The sequence below is a fragment of the Cyanistes caeruleus genome, chromosome 11, assembly GCF_971803275.1.
Source record: "Cyanistes caeruleus chromosome 11, bCyaCae1.hap1.1, whole genome shotgun sequence".
Lineage (NCBI taxonomy): Eukaryota > Metazoa > Chordata > Aves > Passeriformes > Paridae > Cyanistes > Cyanistes caeruleus.
Genome location: NC_141711.1, coordinates 21,538,299 through 21,551,203, shown reverse-complemented (window position 1 = coordinate 21,551,203; position 12,905 = coordinate 21,538,299). Strand labels below are relative to the sequence as shown.

General features: G+C 55.5%; 2 protein-coding genes across 2 annotated transcripts in view; both read left to right on the top strand.

Annotated features, from left to right (window-relative positions):
- The first annotated feature begins 6,917 nt into the window (after positions 1–6,917).
- Positions 6,918–10,085, top strand: LOC111942645 (uncharacterized). Its single transcript, XM_086846666.1, has 10 exons — positions 6,918–7,025; positions 7,315–7,535; positions 7,623–7,724; positions 8,176–8,280; positions 8,565–8,636; positions 8,725–8,796; positions 8,883–8,975; positions 9,392–9,511; positions 9,829–9,900; positions 10,000–10,085. The coding sequence occupies exons 3-10, from the start codon at positions 7,694–7,696 to the stop codon at positions 10,083–10,085; spliced, it is 651 nt and encodes a 216-aa protein (XP_086702792.1). The 5' UTR covers positions 6,918–7,025; positions 7,315–7,535; positions 7,623–7,693.
- A 1,848-nt stretch (positions 10,086–11,933) lies between these two features.
- The window catches only part of LOC111942221 (uncharacterized), a 101,125-nt gene continuing 100,153 nt past the window's right edge, over positions 11,934–12,905 (top strand). Inside the window, exon 1 of the mRNA XM_086846458.1 lies at positions 11,934–12,005. The gene's annotated coding sequence lies outside the window, so the exon portion shown is untranslated. The remainder of the gene's footprint in view (positions 12,006–12,905) is intronic.

Here is a 12,905-nt window from a genome sequence, read left to right as displayed (position 1 = left end):
CTCCTGCAGGTATGTTCTCAGTGTCCCATGGAGGAATAATCATTGACAGCCTGTCAGGGACCAGGTGACAGAAGCTTCTGTGGCTGTTGAGTTACAGGTGTGTCTGCAGGGAGGACTTTCCCAGCTCCTTTGCTGATTGGTGTGCAGAAGCCCCACTTCCATCGCAGGGGTGAGTAGTGTCTCCCTGCTGACCCCACAGGATGAGCACTGGTTTTGTGGGAACCACTGGGAAATGGAAATGTTTTCTGTTGAGGTCCTCCGAGTGACAAAGACAAACGTACAGGAGAGAAGGAATCACTGGAGTCAAACAACATCTGGAAACAAATTGTGGAGGAACTGCAGAAAGGGCCTGGTGGGTTCATGTCTCCCTAAGCCTCCTCCTGAGACCCAGCAGCCAGGAGCTTTCTCTACTCATCAGGACACGCTGTGCCCTGCACAGCGTGCTGCTTTCTTTCCCTCCAAGGCTCATGAAAGCTGTCCGGGCTGCAGCTTCTCCCCAGCCTCCACAGGAAGGCATTTGGCATCAGCTGACAGGCAGCCCAAACTGCAGCACAGGCCGTGCACACCCTGAGATCCCCTGCAATTCCCCAATCTCTGAGCAGATCAGAAAGGGCAGCTGTTTGGAGGAGGGAGGGCCCTGGCCCAGGCCAAATAACCTGGGCACTTTCCTGGTCCCTGTCACTGATAAATACTGGCTCCTGAAGATGCCACCACCCAAATGGGGAACAGTTCCATATGATCCAGCTGGCTCCTTTCTTTCTCAAGACATGGACATACAGGTTCTGTGGAAGGCAGCATTTCCTGCAGGCAGCGGTCACTCGTCAGCAGCCTCTGCTGCAGGAAGGAATGGGATGGCACACATGAGTACGGGCCCAGACACAGGAGGTAATTGCTGTGCTGGGCTCAGCCCTCGGTGGGGCTGTGTGCCAGCAGCTCTCCCCCCAGGGCCGGCCCTTGCACAGTGCGGCGGCAGCCAAAGCTGGAGGTGCCTCAGCTCCGAGGCCTCTGGAGCTCATTCCCAGCCCTTGGGAAATGGGACTCATGCACCAACATTACTCCCTCTGCAGCTGCTCCCAGAGCTGGTCCTGAGTGCCCAGAGGCCCAAGGCACAGGAGCAGGGAGTGGGAGCCCTGCTGAGAGCCCAGGGCCACAGCCAGCCCTGGCACACCATGGGAATGATTCTCATCTTGGTTTACTTCTAGATTCGGATGCTGGGAAGGCTCCTCCATTAGCGTGGTGGTATGAAGTTTTGACGCCCTCTGGGCCACCTACAGGTATGTTCTCACTGTCCTACCAAGGAATATTCATTAACAACCTGTCAGTAATCAGGTGACAGAAGCTTCTGTGGCTGTTTTAGTTACAGGTGTGTCTGCAGGGAGGACTTCTCCAGCTCCTGGGCTGGATGCTGCACACAAGCCTGACTCCCATCCCAGCGGTGAGTAGGGTGTCCTTGCTGACCCCACAGCCTGAGCACTGCTTTTCTGATATCCATTCCTGGGAGGTTGAAATATTTCTTCTTAAGTTCCTCCAACAGAAAAGACCAAACACACATCAGACAAGAAATCCCTGGGGCCATTTGAAGTCATGTGGAAAATGCTGAAGGAAATGCAGCAGGGAGCACAACACCTTGTTGGTCCATGTCCCTCAGCTTTCTCCTGACACTCAGCAGCCGGGGGCTTTCTCTGCACATCTGGACACGCCGTGCCCGGCACAGCAGGAAGGGATCCATGGCAGCCTTGCAATCCTGCTGCTGCTTTCACAGCCTGCAAGGCTGTTCCCCAGCCTGGCCTGGCTGCAGCTTCTCCCCAGCCTCTGCAGGAAGGCATTTGGCATCAGCTGACAGGGAGCCCAAACTGCAGCACAGGCCATGCACACCCTGAGATCCCCTGCAATTTCCTGATCTTGGGGCAGACCAGGAGGGGCAGCTGTTTGCAGGAAGGAGTGCATTGGCCCAGCCCCAACAGCCTGGACATTTTCCTGATCTTTACCTGTGATTTTGACATGCATTACCTCTTGAAGATGCTACCTCCCCATTGGAGAATGTTTCCATCTGATCCAGCTGTCTTTCTTCCTTCCTCAAGTGATGGACCAACAGCCTAAGCACAAGGAGGCACTTCCCAGAGCAAGCAGTGGTTCATTGGCAGCCTCTGCCACAGGAAAGAAGGCGATGCCAGGCACGGGTCCAGACACAGGAGGTAATTGCTGTGCTGGGCTCAGCCCTCGGCGGGGCTGTGTGCCAGCAGCTCTCCCCCCAGGGCCGGCCCTTGCACGGCCCAGCAGCAGCCAAAGCTGGAGGTGCCTCAGCTCCGAGGCCTCTGGAGATCATTCCCACCCCTTGGGAAACGGGACTTGAGGAACAACATCACTGCCTCTGCAGCTGTTCCCAGAGCTGGTCCTGAGTGCCCAGAGGCCCAAGGCACAGGAGCAGCCCTGAGTGGGAGCCATGACATGAGCCAGGGCCACAGCCAGCCCTGTCTCCCAATTGGGCTGGGCCTGCACTGGCTCCTGACAGGGCCTGGCTCTGTCCCCTTGGGCTGGGGGAGCTGTCACAGAGCAGGGAGGGTCAGGGGTGGCTGTGGCTGCTCAGGGATGGCTTTGGCCTGAGTCCCTGGAAGGAGCCACTGCCCAAGCGGCTGCGCTGTCCCCGGGCTCTGCTCCCGGCCTTCTGGGCTCTGTTGGGTGGCACAGCCTGTGCCAAGGGGCAGCAAGGTGCCTGCAGACCCCAGCCCTGGGGGAAACAGAGAATGTACGGGACATACCCAGCATGCTGCCAGCTCAGCAGCAGAGCACAGCATGGGCTCACACTGCCCATTGCTTCCATTGATGCAACCAGCACAACACAAGTTCCTGGTTCCCAGAAGGTCATTGAAAGGGCTTTCTGTCAGGGAATGTTCTGCTGGATAGAGCTAATAGCAGGCGTGCTTTGTTTGGAGATTATCTTCATGTTGTGCTGCTTTGGAATCTGCTATGTCTGGAAGAGAAAACGGTGAGTGTTTTGCTCATCTTTCCCTCCAACAGCTTCTTTTGAAAGCCTATTGTAGACAGGAAACATTTCCAGGGAGGCTGCTGTGGACTTGTGGGTAGTCAGTGGTTGTCCAAATAACCCTGCTGAGAGTTCTGCTGCTGCCTGGGGCTTTCATTGGCCTCCTAATTGCTGGGCCTTGTCCTGGGGAGCCCACTTGGGCTGCAGCCAGTGCTGGCTGCCACTGAGGCTGCCTGGCCAAGAGCAGCCCCAGGAGCAGCAGGCAGAGGCAAAGCAAGGTGGGCAGGACAAAGAGCGGGAATGAGATTGCCCTTGAAAGGCAGAGGTGCTCTGGGGCCTGCTCCTGGCCAGGGACCCTGCCCAGAGCCATCCCCTGCCCGCCGGGGCCTTGAGGGGCAGCTCTCCAGCTGGGCCAAGCTGTGCCAGCAGCTGCAGCCGTGCTGGGGAGCCTTGGCCGCTCTGGGCCCTGCTGTGCAGGAGGGTCTCTGTGTGCCAGCGGCAGCTGGGGGCCTCAGCCACCTCCTCTCTCCACAGGAGCACTTCTGGACAGCATTTGAAGGACAATGGCTGCACTAAACACACAGACAGCTTGAGCAGCACCTCTGGCTGTAATAAGGGCCTGATCAGCTCTCTGAAGAACCCTGCGAAGAGGATCCCAGGACTGCTCTCTTTGAAGAAACCTCTTATAACCCTGTAGATCCCACGGCCAACTCTTCTCCCCATGGGTATCCCCAAGGTCCCTTCAGTCCCTTTTTTGGTCTTCCTCTGTCCCAGCCTAGCCCATTCCTTAGTTCTTGTAGAGACACCAGGACCAGCCCAGCACCCTCCAGCCCCACCTGAGACCAACATGGCCCTTCCTCTGTCCCTGAGCCCCCTGGCCCTGCCCTCTAAACAGCACTGAAGGTGAGCCCATCTGCCAGTGTAGGTGATGGCCCCTTCTTCTCTTCAAATAAAGAGATGGAGCTGTTAGCCCAGTGTCCAGCTGGTAGCACCAGCAAAGCCCACACAGCACCAGCCCTGGCTGAGCTCCATGTCCTGGAGCTGCCGGGGCTGACCACGGTGTGGGCAGGCAGGAGCCAGGCAGGGGCTGCTGTGACCAGCAGTGGGGCCCTGAGGGGCTGGGGGAGTCCAAGCTGAGCGTCCCTGGGCTGAGGGCACATTTCCTTCAGTGGCATCACCTGAGCCTGAACCTCCTCCACTGGAGTGCCCAGGAAAAGAGGGAACCATCAAGACCATCTCTAGGGACACAGCCTGACCAGCAACATCAGCAGGAAAAACACAGTCTCTCCCCAGTTAATAAACACTTGATAGGACCTAACCGGTGGGCCATCACCAATCCTGCAGGGTGCTGCACAGGCTCTGCTGCTCTGGGCAAGGGCCAGAAGGGAAGGGAAGGGCCATGTAGCTGTGGGCCTCAATGGGGCTGAAAAACAGCACTGGAGGCACAAGAACCCAGCTGCAACTACACTTGATTTCCAGGTCAAAACACTCGGTGTAGCTGGGCTGGGCTTCCCTGTAAGGCACGTGGAGGCTTTGGAGTCTCCCATGAGGTACACGGGAGGCTGGGGTCCCTTGTGTGACACTTCAGGTTCCCTCCGAGGTATGGAGGGCACTGGGGTTCCCTGTAAGTCATGCAAGGGATTTGGAATCCTATGTGAGGCATGCAGGGGGTTTGGGATCTTTCCCAAGGTGTGCAGGATGATGGGGTCTCTCCTGAGGTACATGAGGGGGGTTTGCATTCTTATTTGAGATGTGGAGAGGGCTGTGGGCTCCCATCAGCCTGCTGGTGCTTTGTGTCCCTCCTGCTGCATACAGTGGGGCTGGAGTCTCTTCTGAGGCACTCAGGGGACGGGGTCCCTCCCGGGGTCCCTCCTGGGGCAGGTCCGGCTCGGAGCTGCCACGGCCCAGGGGCACCCAGGGGCAGCCGCCGTGCCGGGATGGCCATGCCGAGGGGCCGAGGTGGTTGCTGCACGGGCACGGCTCAGGCGGTGCTGAGCACCCCGAGACAAGGGGCCATGGCCTGCACTGCCTCCATCTGTGCTGGGAACACAGACAGCCCAGCCGGCAGAGCGGCGGCACCGGGCCCCAGCCAGCACAGAGGGGAACAGAACCGATGCCAGAGCAGCCGTGGGGCCTGCCCGGCTCTCCGGGCCTGTGGGCAGCCCGGGCAGGAGCGGCTCGCTCTGTGCCGCGCTCTCCCCACAGAACTGGGCTCCGAGTGAGCAGCTTGGGAATGCTGAGGGCAATTCGGGGCCGCAACTGAACTTGCCAGGGAGAGAAACAATTCATAGGAGACTTCTTTAGGCCTTTCTAAAGATGAACTGAGAAACAACTTCAAATCCCAGGCTAAATAGTGTGTTCTAACGTGTGCTGATTTTTTGAAAACGATTTGTTTGCAACTCCCTGTCAGGCCCGTGGTGCTGTCCCAGCCAGCACCAACACCCAGGAGCTCTGCTGTGTGCAGCACGGCTGGGACAAGGGAAACGAGTTCACATCCCTACAGATGCCCTCTCTGCCTTCAGAGTTAACACACAATAGCAATATTCCAGCAAGAGCAGGTATTTTTACACCCTCAGGACGGTGTGCTCTTGTGGTCCTCATGGTGGATCAGAGAGGAAAGCCAAATTTGATGGACTAAACTTGACTGTAGGAGAGGGATAGCTCAGCAGAGGGCCTGGGGACACAGTGACTGGCACACAGCAGGAAGACCCCAGACTATCACAATTCAGCTGGGAGGGTATAAAAGCCCAGGGGTTCTTGGTTCAGGGTCCCCCAGAGGCACCAGCTCAAGCTGCCACTCTTGCACCATGATAACATTGTTTGAAGGATCCAGTGGTCTGACAGTCTGCTATGGAGTACATTCTACATTTCCAATCTTTTGGGCATTTGGGAGCTTTTGATTTTGCTTTGCACCCAAGATAAATAAACCCCCAAAAGTGCACAAATAACTCCTTTACCATTTCCTCCTTTTATTTTCAGCTGATTTTTATATTGTTCTATTTGCTCTGCTACCTTGTCCTCATCTTTCTAAAATTCATGGGCCTAGTCAGGTCCAGCCTGGGATGGTGCACACATTTTGTTTAGTTCTCTAGTAACTTATCCCCAGCAATCGTGCTGACCACATCCATTTAAAATATTGCAAAAACCTAACCCTGGGCTGCAGTATGTGAATCACACTCCAGTGTGTGAGATGGCAGAGCATCAGGGCAGGCACTGAAGAAGGGGGAATTCCGTAGAATAGATTTGTTTAACCTGACTGCTAATGCTAACACAGAACTGCCTGTCATGTTGCCTTGCCTCTTTGCTAAGCTGAATTTGTGTTTGTGATTCACATGTGATACTTTCTTTTCAAATGTGCCTATTTTAGGGTGATTCTGAGGATGATTTAGAATGATTAGCAGGAGTCAGTAGACACTGGAATAAATCTTTAAGCTCAGCAGGAATTGAATCCTGTGATTTCAATATAGTTCTTATTATTCCACTTAAAACCTCACTATCCGTGCTAAATTTTTTTTTTATTTATTTTACATAACTCTCTGATCACTTGGTAATTGAAAGGCCGAGGTTGGATTTGCATTGCTCCTCTGCCTTTATTATATACTACAGGAGCAGCTGTAAGCATATCTTCATCTTCTCCAGGGCTGGTATGCCCTGGGTTTCCCCACCCACACCCACCCTTGCCGGGCTCTGGGGGCCCCGTTCTCTCACTAGGCCTGTGGAGGGGCTCAGCTGCTCCCCCGCAGGAGCTGGCCAAGGGCCCGGTCCCCCGCCCCAGGGAGCTGTCTGGAGAAGGGACCAACCGGGGACAATCCTGAAATCCTGGGTGTTTGCTGATCCTTATCCATGCCTTTCACGAATAATGCCTCCTGAAGATGGCACCTCTGCAATGAGGAACAGCCCCATCTGATCCAGCTCTCCCTCTTCCATTCTCCAGGAATGAAACAAGAGCCTGTGCAGCAGGAAACCATTCCCGAAGGAAGCAGTGATTCTGTGCCTAACTCTGCTGCAGGAAGGGAGGCCATGCCAGGCACAGTAAAACAAGGTAATTGCTGTGCCTCTGGGCCTGAGCCCTGCTGAGGCTTGAGCTGCCATCTCTGCTGCTTGGCAGTGCCTGCCCTTCAGGGATGTAGCACAGAGCATGGAAAGGGTGTTGAGAGTGACCAGGAGGCAGCCCAGAGCTCCCCTGGCCCCTCTGCAGCTTTGGCCATGTCCATTCAGGACAGATGTGGCTCCCACAGCCTTACCCAGCCCCACTGCAGTGCCCAGTTCCCTAAGGCTGAAGGATATCCCAGAATACCCTAAAAAAGGTTCTCATCTGTGCACCCTTCCAGATAAGGTTGCTGGCAAGGTTTCTCCATTAGCTTGGCTGCATAATATTGTGAAGCACACTGGGCCTCCTGCAGGTATGTTCTCAGTGTCCCATGGAGGAATAATCATTGACAGCCTGTCAGGGACCAGGTGACAGACTGTTCAGTTACAGGTGTGTCTGCAGAGAGCATTGTCCCAGCTCCTGAGCTGGTTACTGCACCCAAGCCCAGCTCTCAACGCAGCAGTGAGTAGTGTGTCCCTGCTGACCCCACAAGCTGAGCACTGGTTTTATGGGATCCATTCCAGTAAAATGGAAATATTCTGTTCTAAGGTCCTCGAAGAGAGAAGACTCAAGATACAGCAGAAGAGATATCCCTGAAAAAAACTGAACTTATACGGCAAATGCTGAAGGAAATGCAGGGGGGAGCACAAGGTGGGTCCATGTCCCTCATCCTTCTCCTGACACTCAGCAGCCGGGGGCTTTCTCTGCACATCTGGACATGCCGTGCCCGGCACAGCAGGAAGGGATCCATGGCAGCCTCACTTCCCCTCTGCTACTTTCACAGCCTGCAGGGCTGTTCCCCAGCCTGGCCTGGCTGCAGCTTCTCCCCAGCCTCTGCAGGAAGGCATTTGGCATCAGCTGACAGGGAGCCCAAACTGCAGCACAGGCCATGCACACGCTGAGATCCCCTGCAATTTCTCAGTCTCCAGCTAGATCAGGTCTAGGGGCTGTTTGGAGAAGGGACCAACCGGGGACAATCCTGAAATCTTGGGTGTTTGCTGATTCTTATCCATGCCTTTCACAAATATTGCCTCCTGAAGATGGCACCTCCACAATGAGGAACAGCCCCATCTGATCTAGCTCTCCCTCTTCCATTCTCCAGAAATGAAACGAGAGCCTGTGCAGCAGGAAATTCCTGAGGGAAGCAGTGATTCTGTGCCAGACTGTGCTGCAGGAAGGGAGGCCATGCCAGGCACAGTCCCAGGAGGTAATTGCTGTGCCTCTGGGCCTGAGCCCTGCTGAGGCTTGAGCTGCCATCTCTGCTGCTTGGCAGTGCCTGCCCGTCAGGGATGTAGCACAGAGCATGGAAAGGGTGTTGAGAGTGACCAGGAGGCAGCCCAGAGCTCCCCTGGCCCCTCTGCAGCTTTGGCCATGTCCACTGACACCTGGCTCCCACGGCCTTACCCAGCCCCACTGCAGTGCCCAGTTCCCTAAGGCTGGAGGATATCTCATCACACTCTGAAAAAGGTTCTCATCTGTGCTCCCTTCCAGATAAGGTTGCTGGCAAGGCTTCTCCATTAGCTTGGCTATATAAAGTTTTGAAGCCCACTCGGCCTCCTACAGGTATGTTCTCAGTGTCCCATGGAGGAATAATCATTGACAGACTGTCAGGGACCAGGTGACAGAAGCTTCTGTGGCTGTTGAGTTACAGGTGTATCTGCAGAGAGGACTTTCCCAGCTCCTTTGCTGATTAGTGTGCAGAAGCCCCACTTCCATCGCAGGGGTGAGTAGTGTGTCCCTGCTGACCCCATAGGATGAGCACTGGTTTTGTGGGAACCATTGTGGGAAATGGAAATGTTTTCTGTTGAGGTCCTCTGAGTGACAAACGTACAGGAGAGAAGGAATCACTGGAGTCAAACAACATCTGGAAACAAATTGTGGAGGAACTGCAGAAAGGGCCTGGTGGGTTCATGTCCCCCTAAGCCTCCTCCTGAGACCCAGCAGCCAGGGGCTTTCTCTACCCATCAGGACACGCTGTGCCCTGCACAGCCCCCTGCTGCTTTCATGCCCTGCAAGGCTCATGAAAGCTGTCCGGGCTGCAGCTTCTCCCCAGCCTCCACAGGAAGGCATTTGGCATCAGCTGACAGGCAGCCCAAACTGCAGCACAGGCCGTGCACACCCTGAGATCCCCTGCAATTCCCCAGTCTCTGAGCAGATCAGAAAGGGCAGCTGTTTGGAGGAGGGAGGGCCCTGGCCCAGGCCAAATAACCTGGGCACATTTCTGGTCCCTGTCACTGATAAATACTGGCTCCTGAAGATGCCACCACCCAAATGGGGAACAGTTCCATATGATCCAGCTGGCTCCTTTCTTTCTCAAGACATGGACATACAGGTTCTGTGGAAGGCAGCATTTCCTGCAGGCAGCGGTCACTCGTCGGCAGCCTCTGCTGCAGGAAGGAATGGGATGGCACACATGAGTACGGGCCCAGACACAGGAGGTAATTGCTGTGCTGGGCTCAGCCCTCGGTGGGGCTGTGTGCCAGCAGCTCTCCCCCCAGGGCTGGCCCTTGCACAGTGCGGTGGCAGCCAAAGCTGGAGGTGCCTCAGCTCCGAGGCCTCTGGAGTTCGTTCCCAGCCCTTGGGAAATGGGACTCATGCACCAACATCACTCCCTCTGCATCTGCTCCCAGAGCTGGTCCTGAGTGCCCAGAGGCCCAAGGCACAGGAGCAGGGAGTGGGAGCCCTGCTGAGAGCCCAGGGCTACAGCCAGCCCTGGCACACCATGGGAGTGATTCTCATCTTGGTTTACTTCTAGATTTGGTTGCTGGGAAGGCTTGTTCCTTAGCCTTGAGATATGAAGATTTGAAGCCCTCTGGGCCACCTGCAGGTATATTCATTATATATATTATTATTATATATATAATAAGGAATAATCATTATCAACCTGTCAGGGACCACATGACAGAAGCTTCTGTGGCTGTTTTAGTTACAGGTGTGTCTGTAGAGAGGATTTCTCCAGCTCCTGGGCTGGATGCTGCACACAAGCCTGACTCCCATCCCAGCGGTGAGTAGTGTGTCCTTGTTGACCCCACAGCCTGAGCACTGCTTTTCTGGGATCCATTCCTGGGAGGTTGAAATATTTCTTCTTAAGTTCCTCCAACAGAAAAGACCAAACACACCTCAGAGAAGAAATCCCAGGAGCGATTTGAAATCATGTGGAAAATGCTGAAGGAAATGCTCCAGGGAGGACAAGGTGGGTCCATGTCCCTCAGCTTTCTCCTGACACTCAGCAGCCAGGGGCTTTCTCTGCACATCTGGACACGCCATGCCCGGCACAGCAGGAAGGGATCCATGGCAGCCTCGCTGCCCCACTGCTGCTTTCACAGCCTGCAAGGCTGTTCCCCAGTCTGGCCTGGCTGCAGCTTCTCCCCAGCCTCTGCAGGAAGGCATTTGGCATCAGCTGACAGGGAGCCCCAAGTGCACCACAGGCCATGCACACCCTGAGATCCCCTGCAATTTCCTGATCTTGGGGTAGATAAGGAGGGGCAGCTGTTTGCAGGAGGGAGTGCTTTGGCCCAGCCCCAACAGCCTCAACATTTTCCTCATCCTTAACCATGCCTTTGACAAGCATTGCCTTCTGAAGATGCCACCTCCCCAGTGAGGAATGTTTCCATCTGATCCAGCTCTGCCTCTTCCTTTCTGCAGAAGTGCATGAAGAGGCTGTGCTGAAGGCGGTGTTTCCCGGAGGAAGCAGTGGTTCACTGGCAGCCTCTGCTTAAGGAAGGGAGGCCATGCCAGGCACAGTCCCAGGAGGTAATTGCTGTGCCTCTGGGCCTGAGCCCTGCTGAGGCTTGAGCTGCCATCTCTGCTGCTTGGCAGTGCAGGCACAGCCTGGACAAGACCGGCACAGCCCAGAGGAATTATCCCCAGCAGGCTCAGGACACTCGGTACTGAGCAGTCCTGTTGGGCTCCCTGCATGGGAGACACGTCCCAAAACCCAGCAGTGGCTGCAAAAGGGTGCCCGTGGTGGGGAAAGGGCAGAGGGGGAGGTCAAGGCTCCACTGCATCCTGAGAGGGCCTGGCTCTGTCCCCTTGGGCTGTAGGAGCTGTCCCAGCAGAAGGAGGGCAGGAGGGATGGAGCGGGGAAGGGATATTTGTGGCACTGCCTGCTGTTGTTTTCCCCAGGGCTTTAGGGAGGTTTTTCTCTTTGGGAGGGGAGAGAGCTCCCAGGAGCCCCCAGCTACCCCACTTTCCTCTCCAGGGATGTTGCACAGGGCATGGCAAAAGGGTGGAGAGTGACCAGCAGCCAGCCCAGAGCTCCCCAGGCCCCTCTGCAGATTTGGCCCTGTCCATTGGCACATAGCTCCCATGGCCTTACCCAAACCCGCTGCAGTGCCCAGTTCCCTAAGGCAGAAGGGGATCCCAGAATGGACTGAAAAGGGTTCTCATACGTGCTCCGTTGTAGATTGGGATCGTGATATGGATTATGTGGAAGCCCTGGTGGAAAATGGCTTGAAATTCTTGGAGGATGTTGGAGGCAAGTTCTCAATTCCCTTTTTACTTACAGAATAATCAATGTCAAGGTTGCAAGAGCTCAGCCATGTGCCATTTCCCTTAACATAATCTCAGGGGTGATGGATTCTGGAAATCTTGTTCCACTGCCTCCTGCAGCCTGGAGGGATCCCACAGGATTGCTGTCAGTGGGAGGAAGGAGCATTTAGCTGTCAATGTTCTTCCCATGTGCAATACCAGTGTCTCCGGTGTGTTCTGTGCACCCACGGAGAAGAGCAGAGAGGGAAGGGGCCAGGCCCAGGGCTGTGCCCTGGGCCTCTGCCTTGTGTGGCTCCTTTGCTGGCCCCAGGGAGCCTGAGAATCTCCTACAGAGCCACAAGAGATGTTCTGTCCTGCCTTTCTTTGCAGCCAAGCCGCTTGGTGAAGGTGATGCAGCTTCTCAACCCATACCCAGGACTGAGCCTCAGGGAGGTGGTGAGGGTAGGTCAAGGCCTTTCCCCCAGGGAGAGCGGCCAGCTCAGAGCCCAGAGCTCGGCCAGGGCAGCATCGCTGAAGGTGCCAGGACAGAGCTGTGCACGTGTGTGCCCTCGGCCTGCGTGATCCCCTCACTGCTCCTGCAGCTCAGAGCTGCCTGTGCAGATCAGCAGAGATGAGAGAAGCTTCTGTGGCTGTTTAGTTACAGGTGTCTGCAGGGAGCGCTTCCCCAGATCTTGAGGTGGTTACTGCACCCAAGCCCGGCTCCCATCGCAGGGGTAAGTGGTGTGTCCCTCCTGACCCCACAGGCTGGGGACTGGTTTTTTGGGATCCATTCCTGGGAAATTGAAATACTTTGTGTTAAGGGCCTCCAAAAAGAAAGACCCAAGATAATGGAACCAAAAAGTCTCTATCATCAAATGATTTCCTGAGACCAACAGAGAAAGAAGTGCAGGAAGGACAAGGTGGGTCCATGTCCCTCAGCCTTCTCCTGAGACTCAGCAGCTGGGGGCTTTCTCTGCACATCTGGACACGCCGTGCCCAGCACAGCAGGAAGGGATCCATGGAAGCCTCACTTCCTCTCTGCTGCTTTCACAGCCTGCAGGGCTGTTTCCCAGCCTTGCTTGGCTGCAGCTTCTCCCCAGCCTCTGCAGGAAGGCATTTGGCATCAGCTGACAGGGAGCCCCAAGTATATCACAGGCAATGCACATCCTGAGATCCCCTGAAATTTTTCGGTCTCGGGCTAGATCAGCTATAGGGGGTGTTTGGAAGAGGGAGGGCCCCAGAGCAGTTCCAAAAGCATGGGCTTGTTCCTGATCCTTATCCATATATTTGACAAGTATTGCCTGAAGAAGACCAGCACAGCGCAGAGGAATTATACCATGCAAGCTCAGGGGTTTGGGTACT

What these genes read in the sequence shown, in the direction of transcription:
- LOC111942645 (XM_086846666.1), top strand. Translation starts at nt 7,694, where the DNA reads ATGCTGAAGGAAATGCAGGGGGGAGCACAAG. An exon ending in GCCCCACTTCCATCGCAGGG is followed by an intron (nt 8,797 to 8,882) that starts GTGAGTAGTGTG and finishes TTTTCTGTTGAG; the next exon opens with GTCCTCTGAGTGACAAACGT. An exon ending in GCCCTCTGGGCCACCTGCAG is followed by an intron (nt 9,901 to 9,999) that starts GTATATTCATTA and finishes TGGCTGTTTTAG; the next exon opens with TTACAGGTGTGTCTGTAGAG.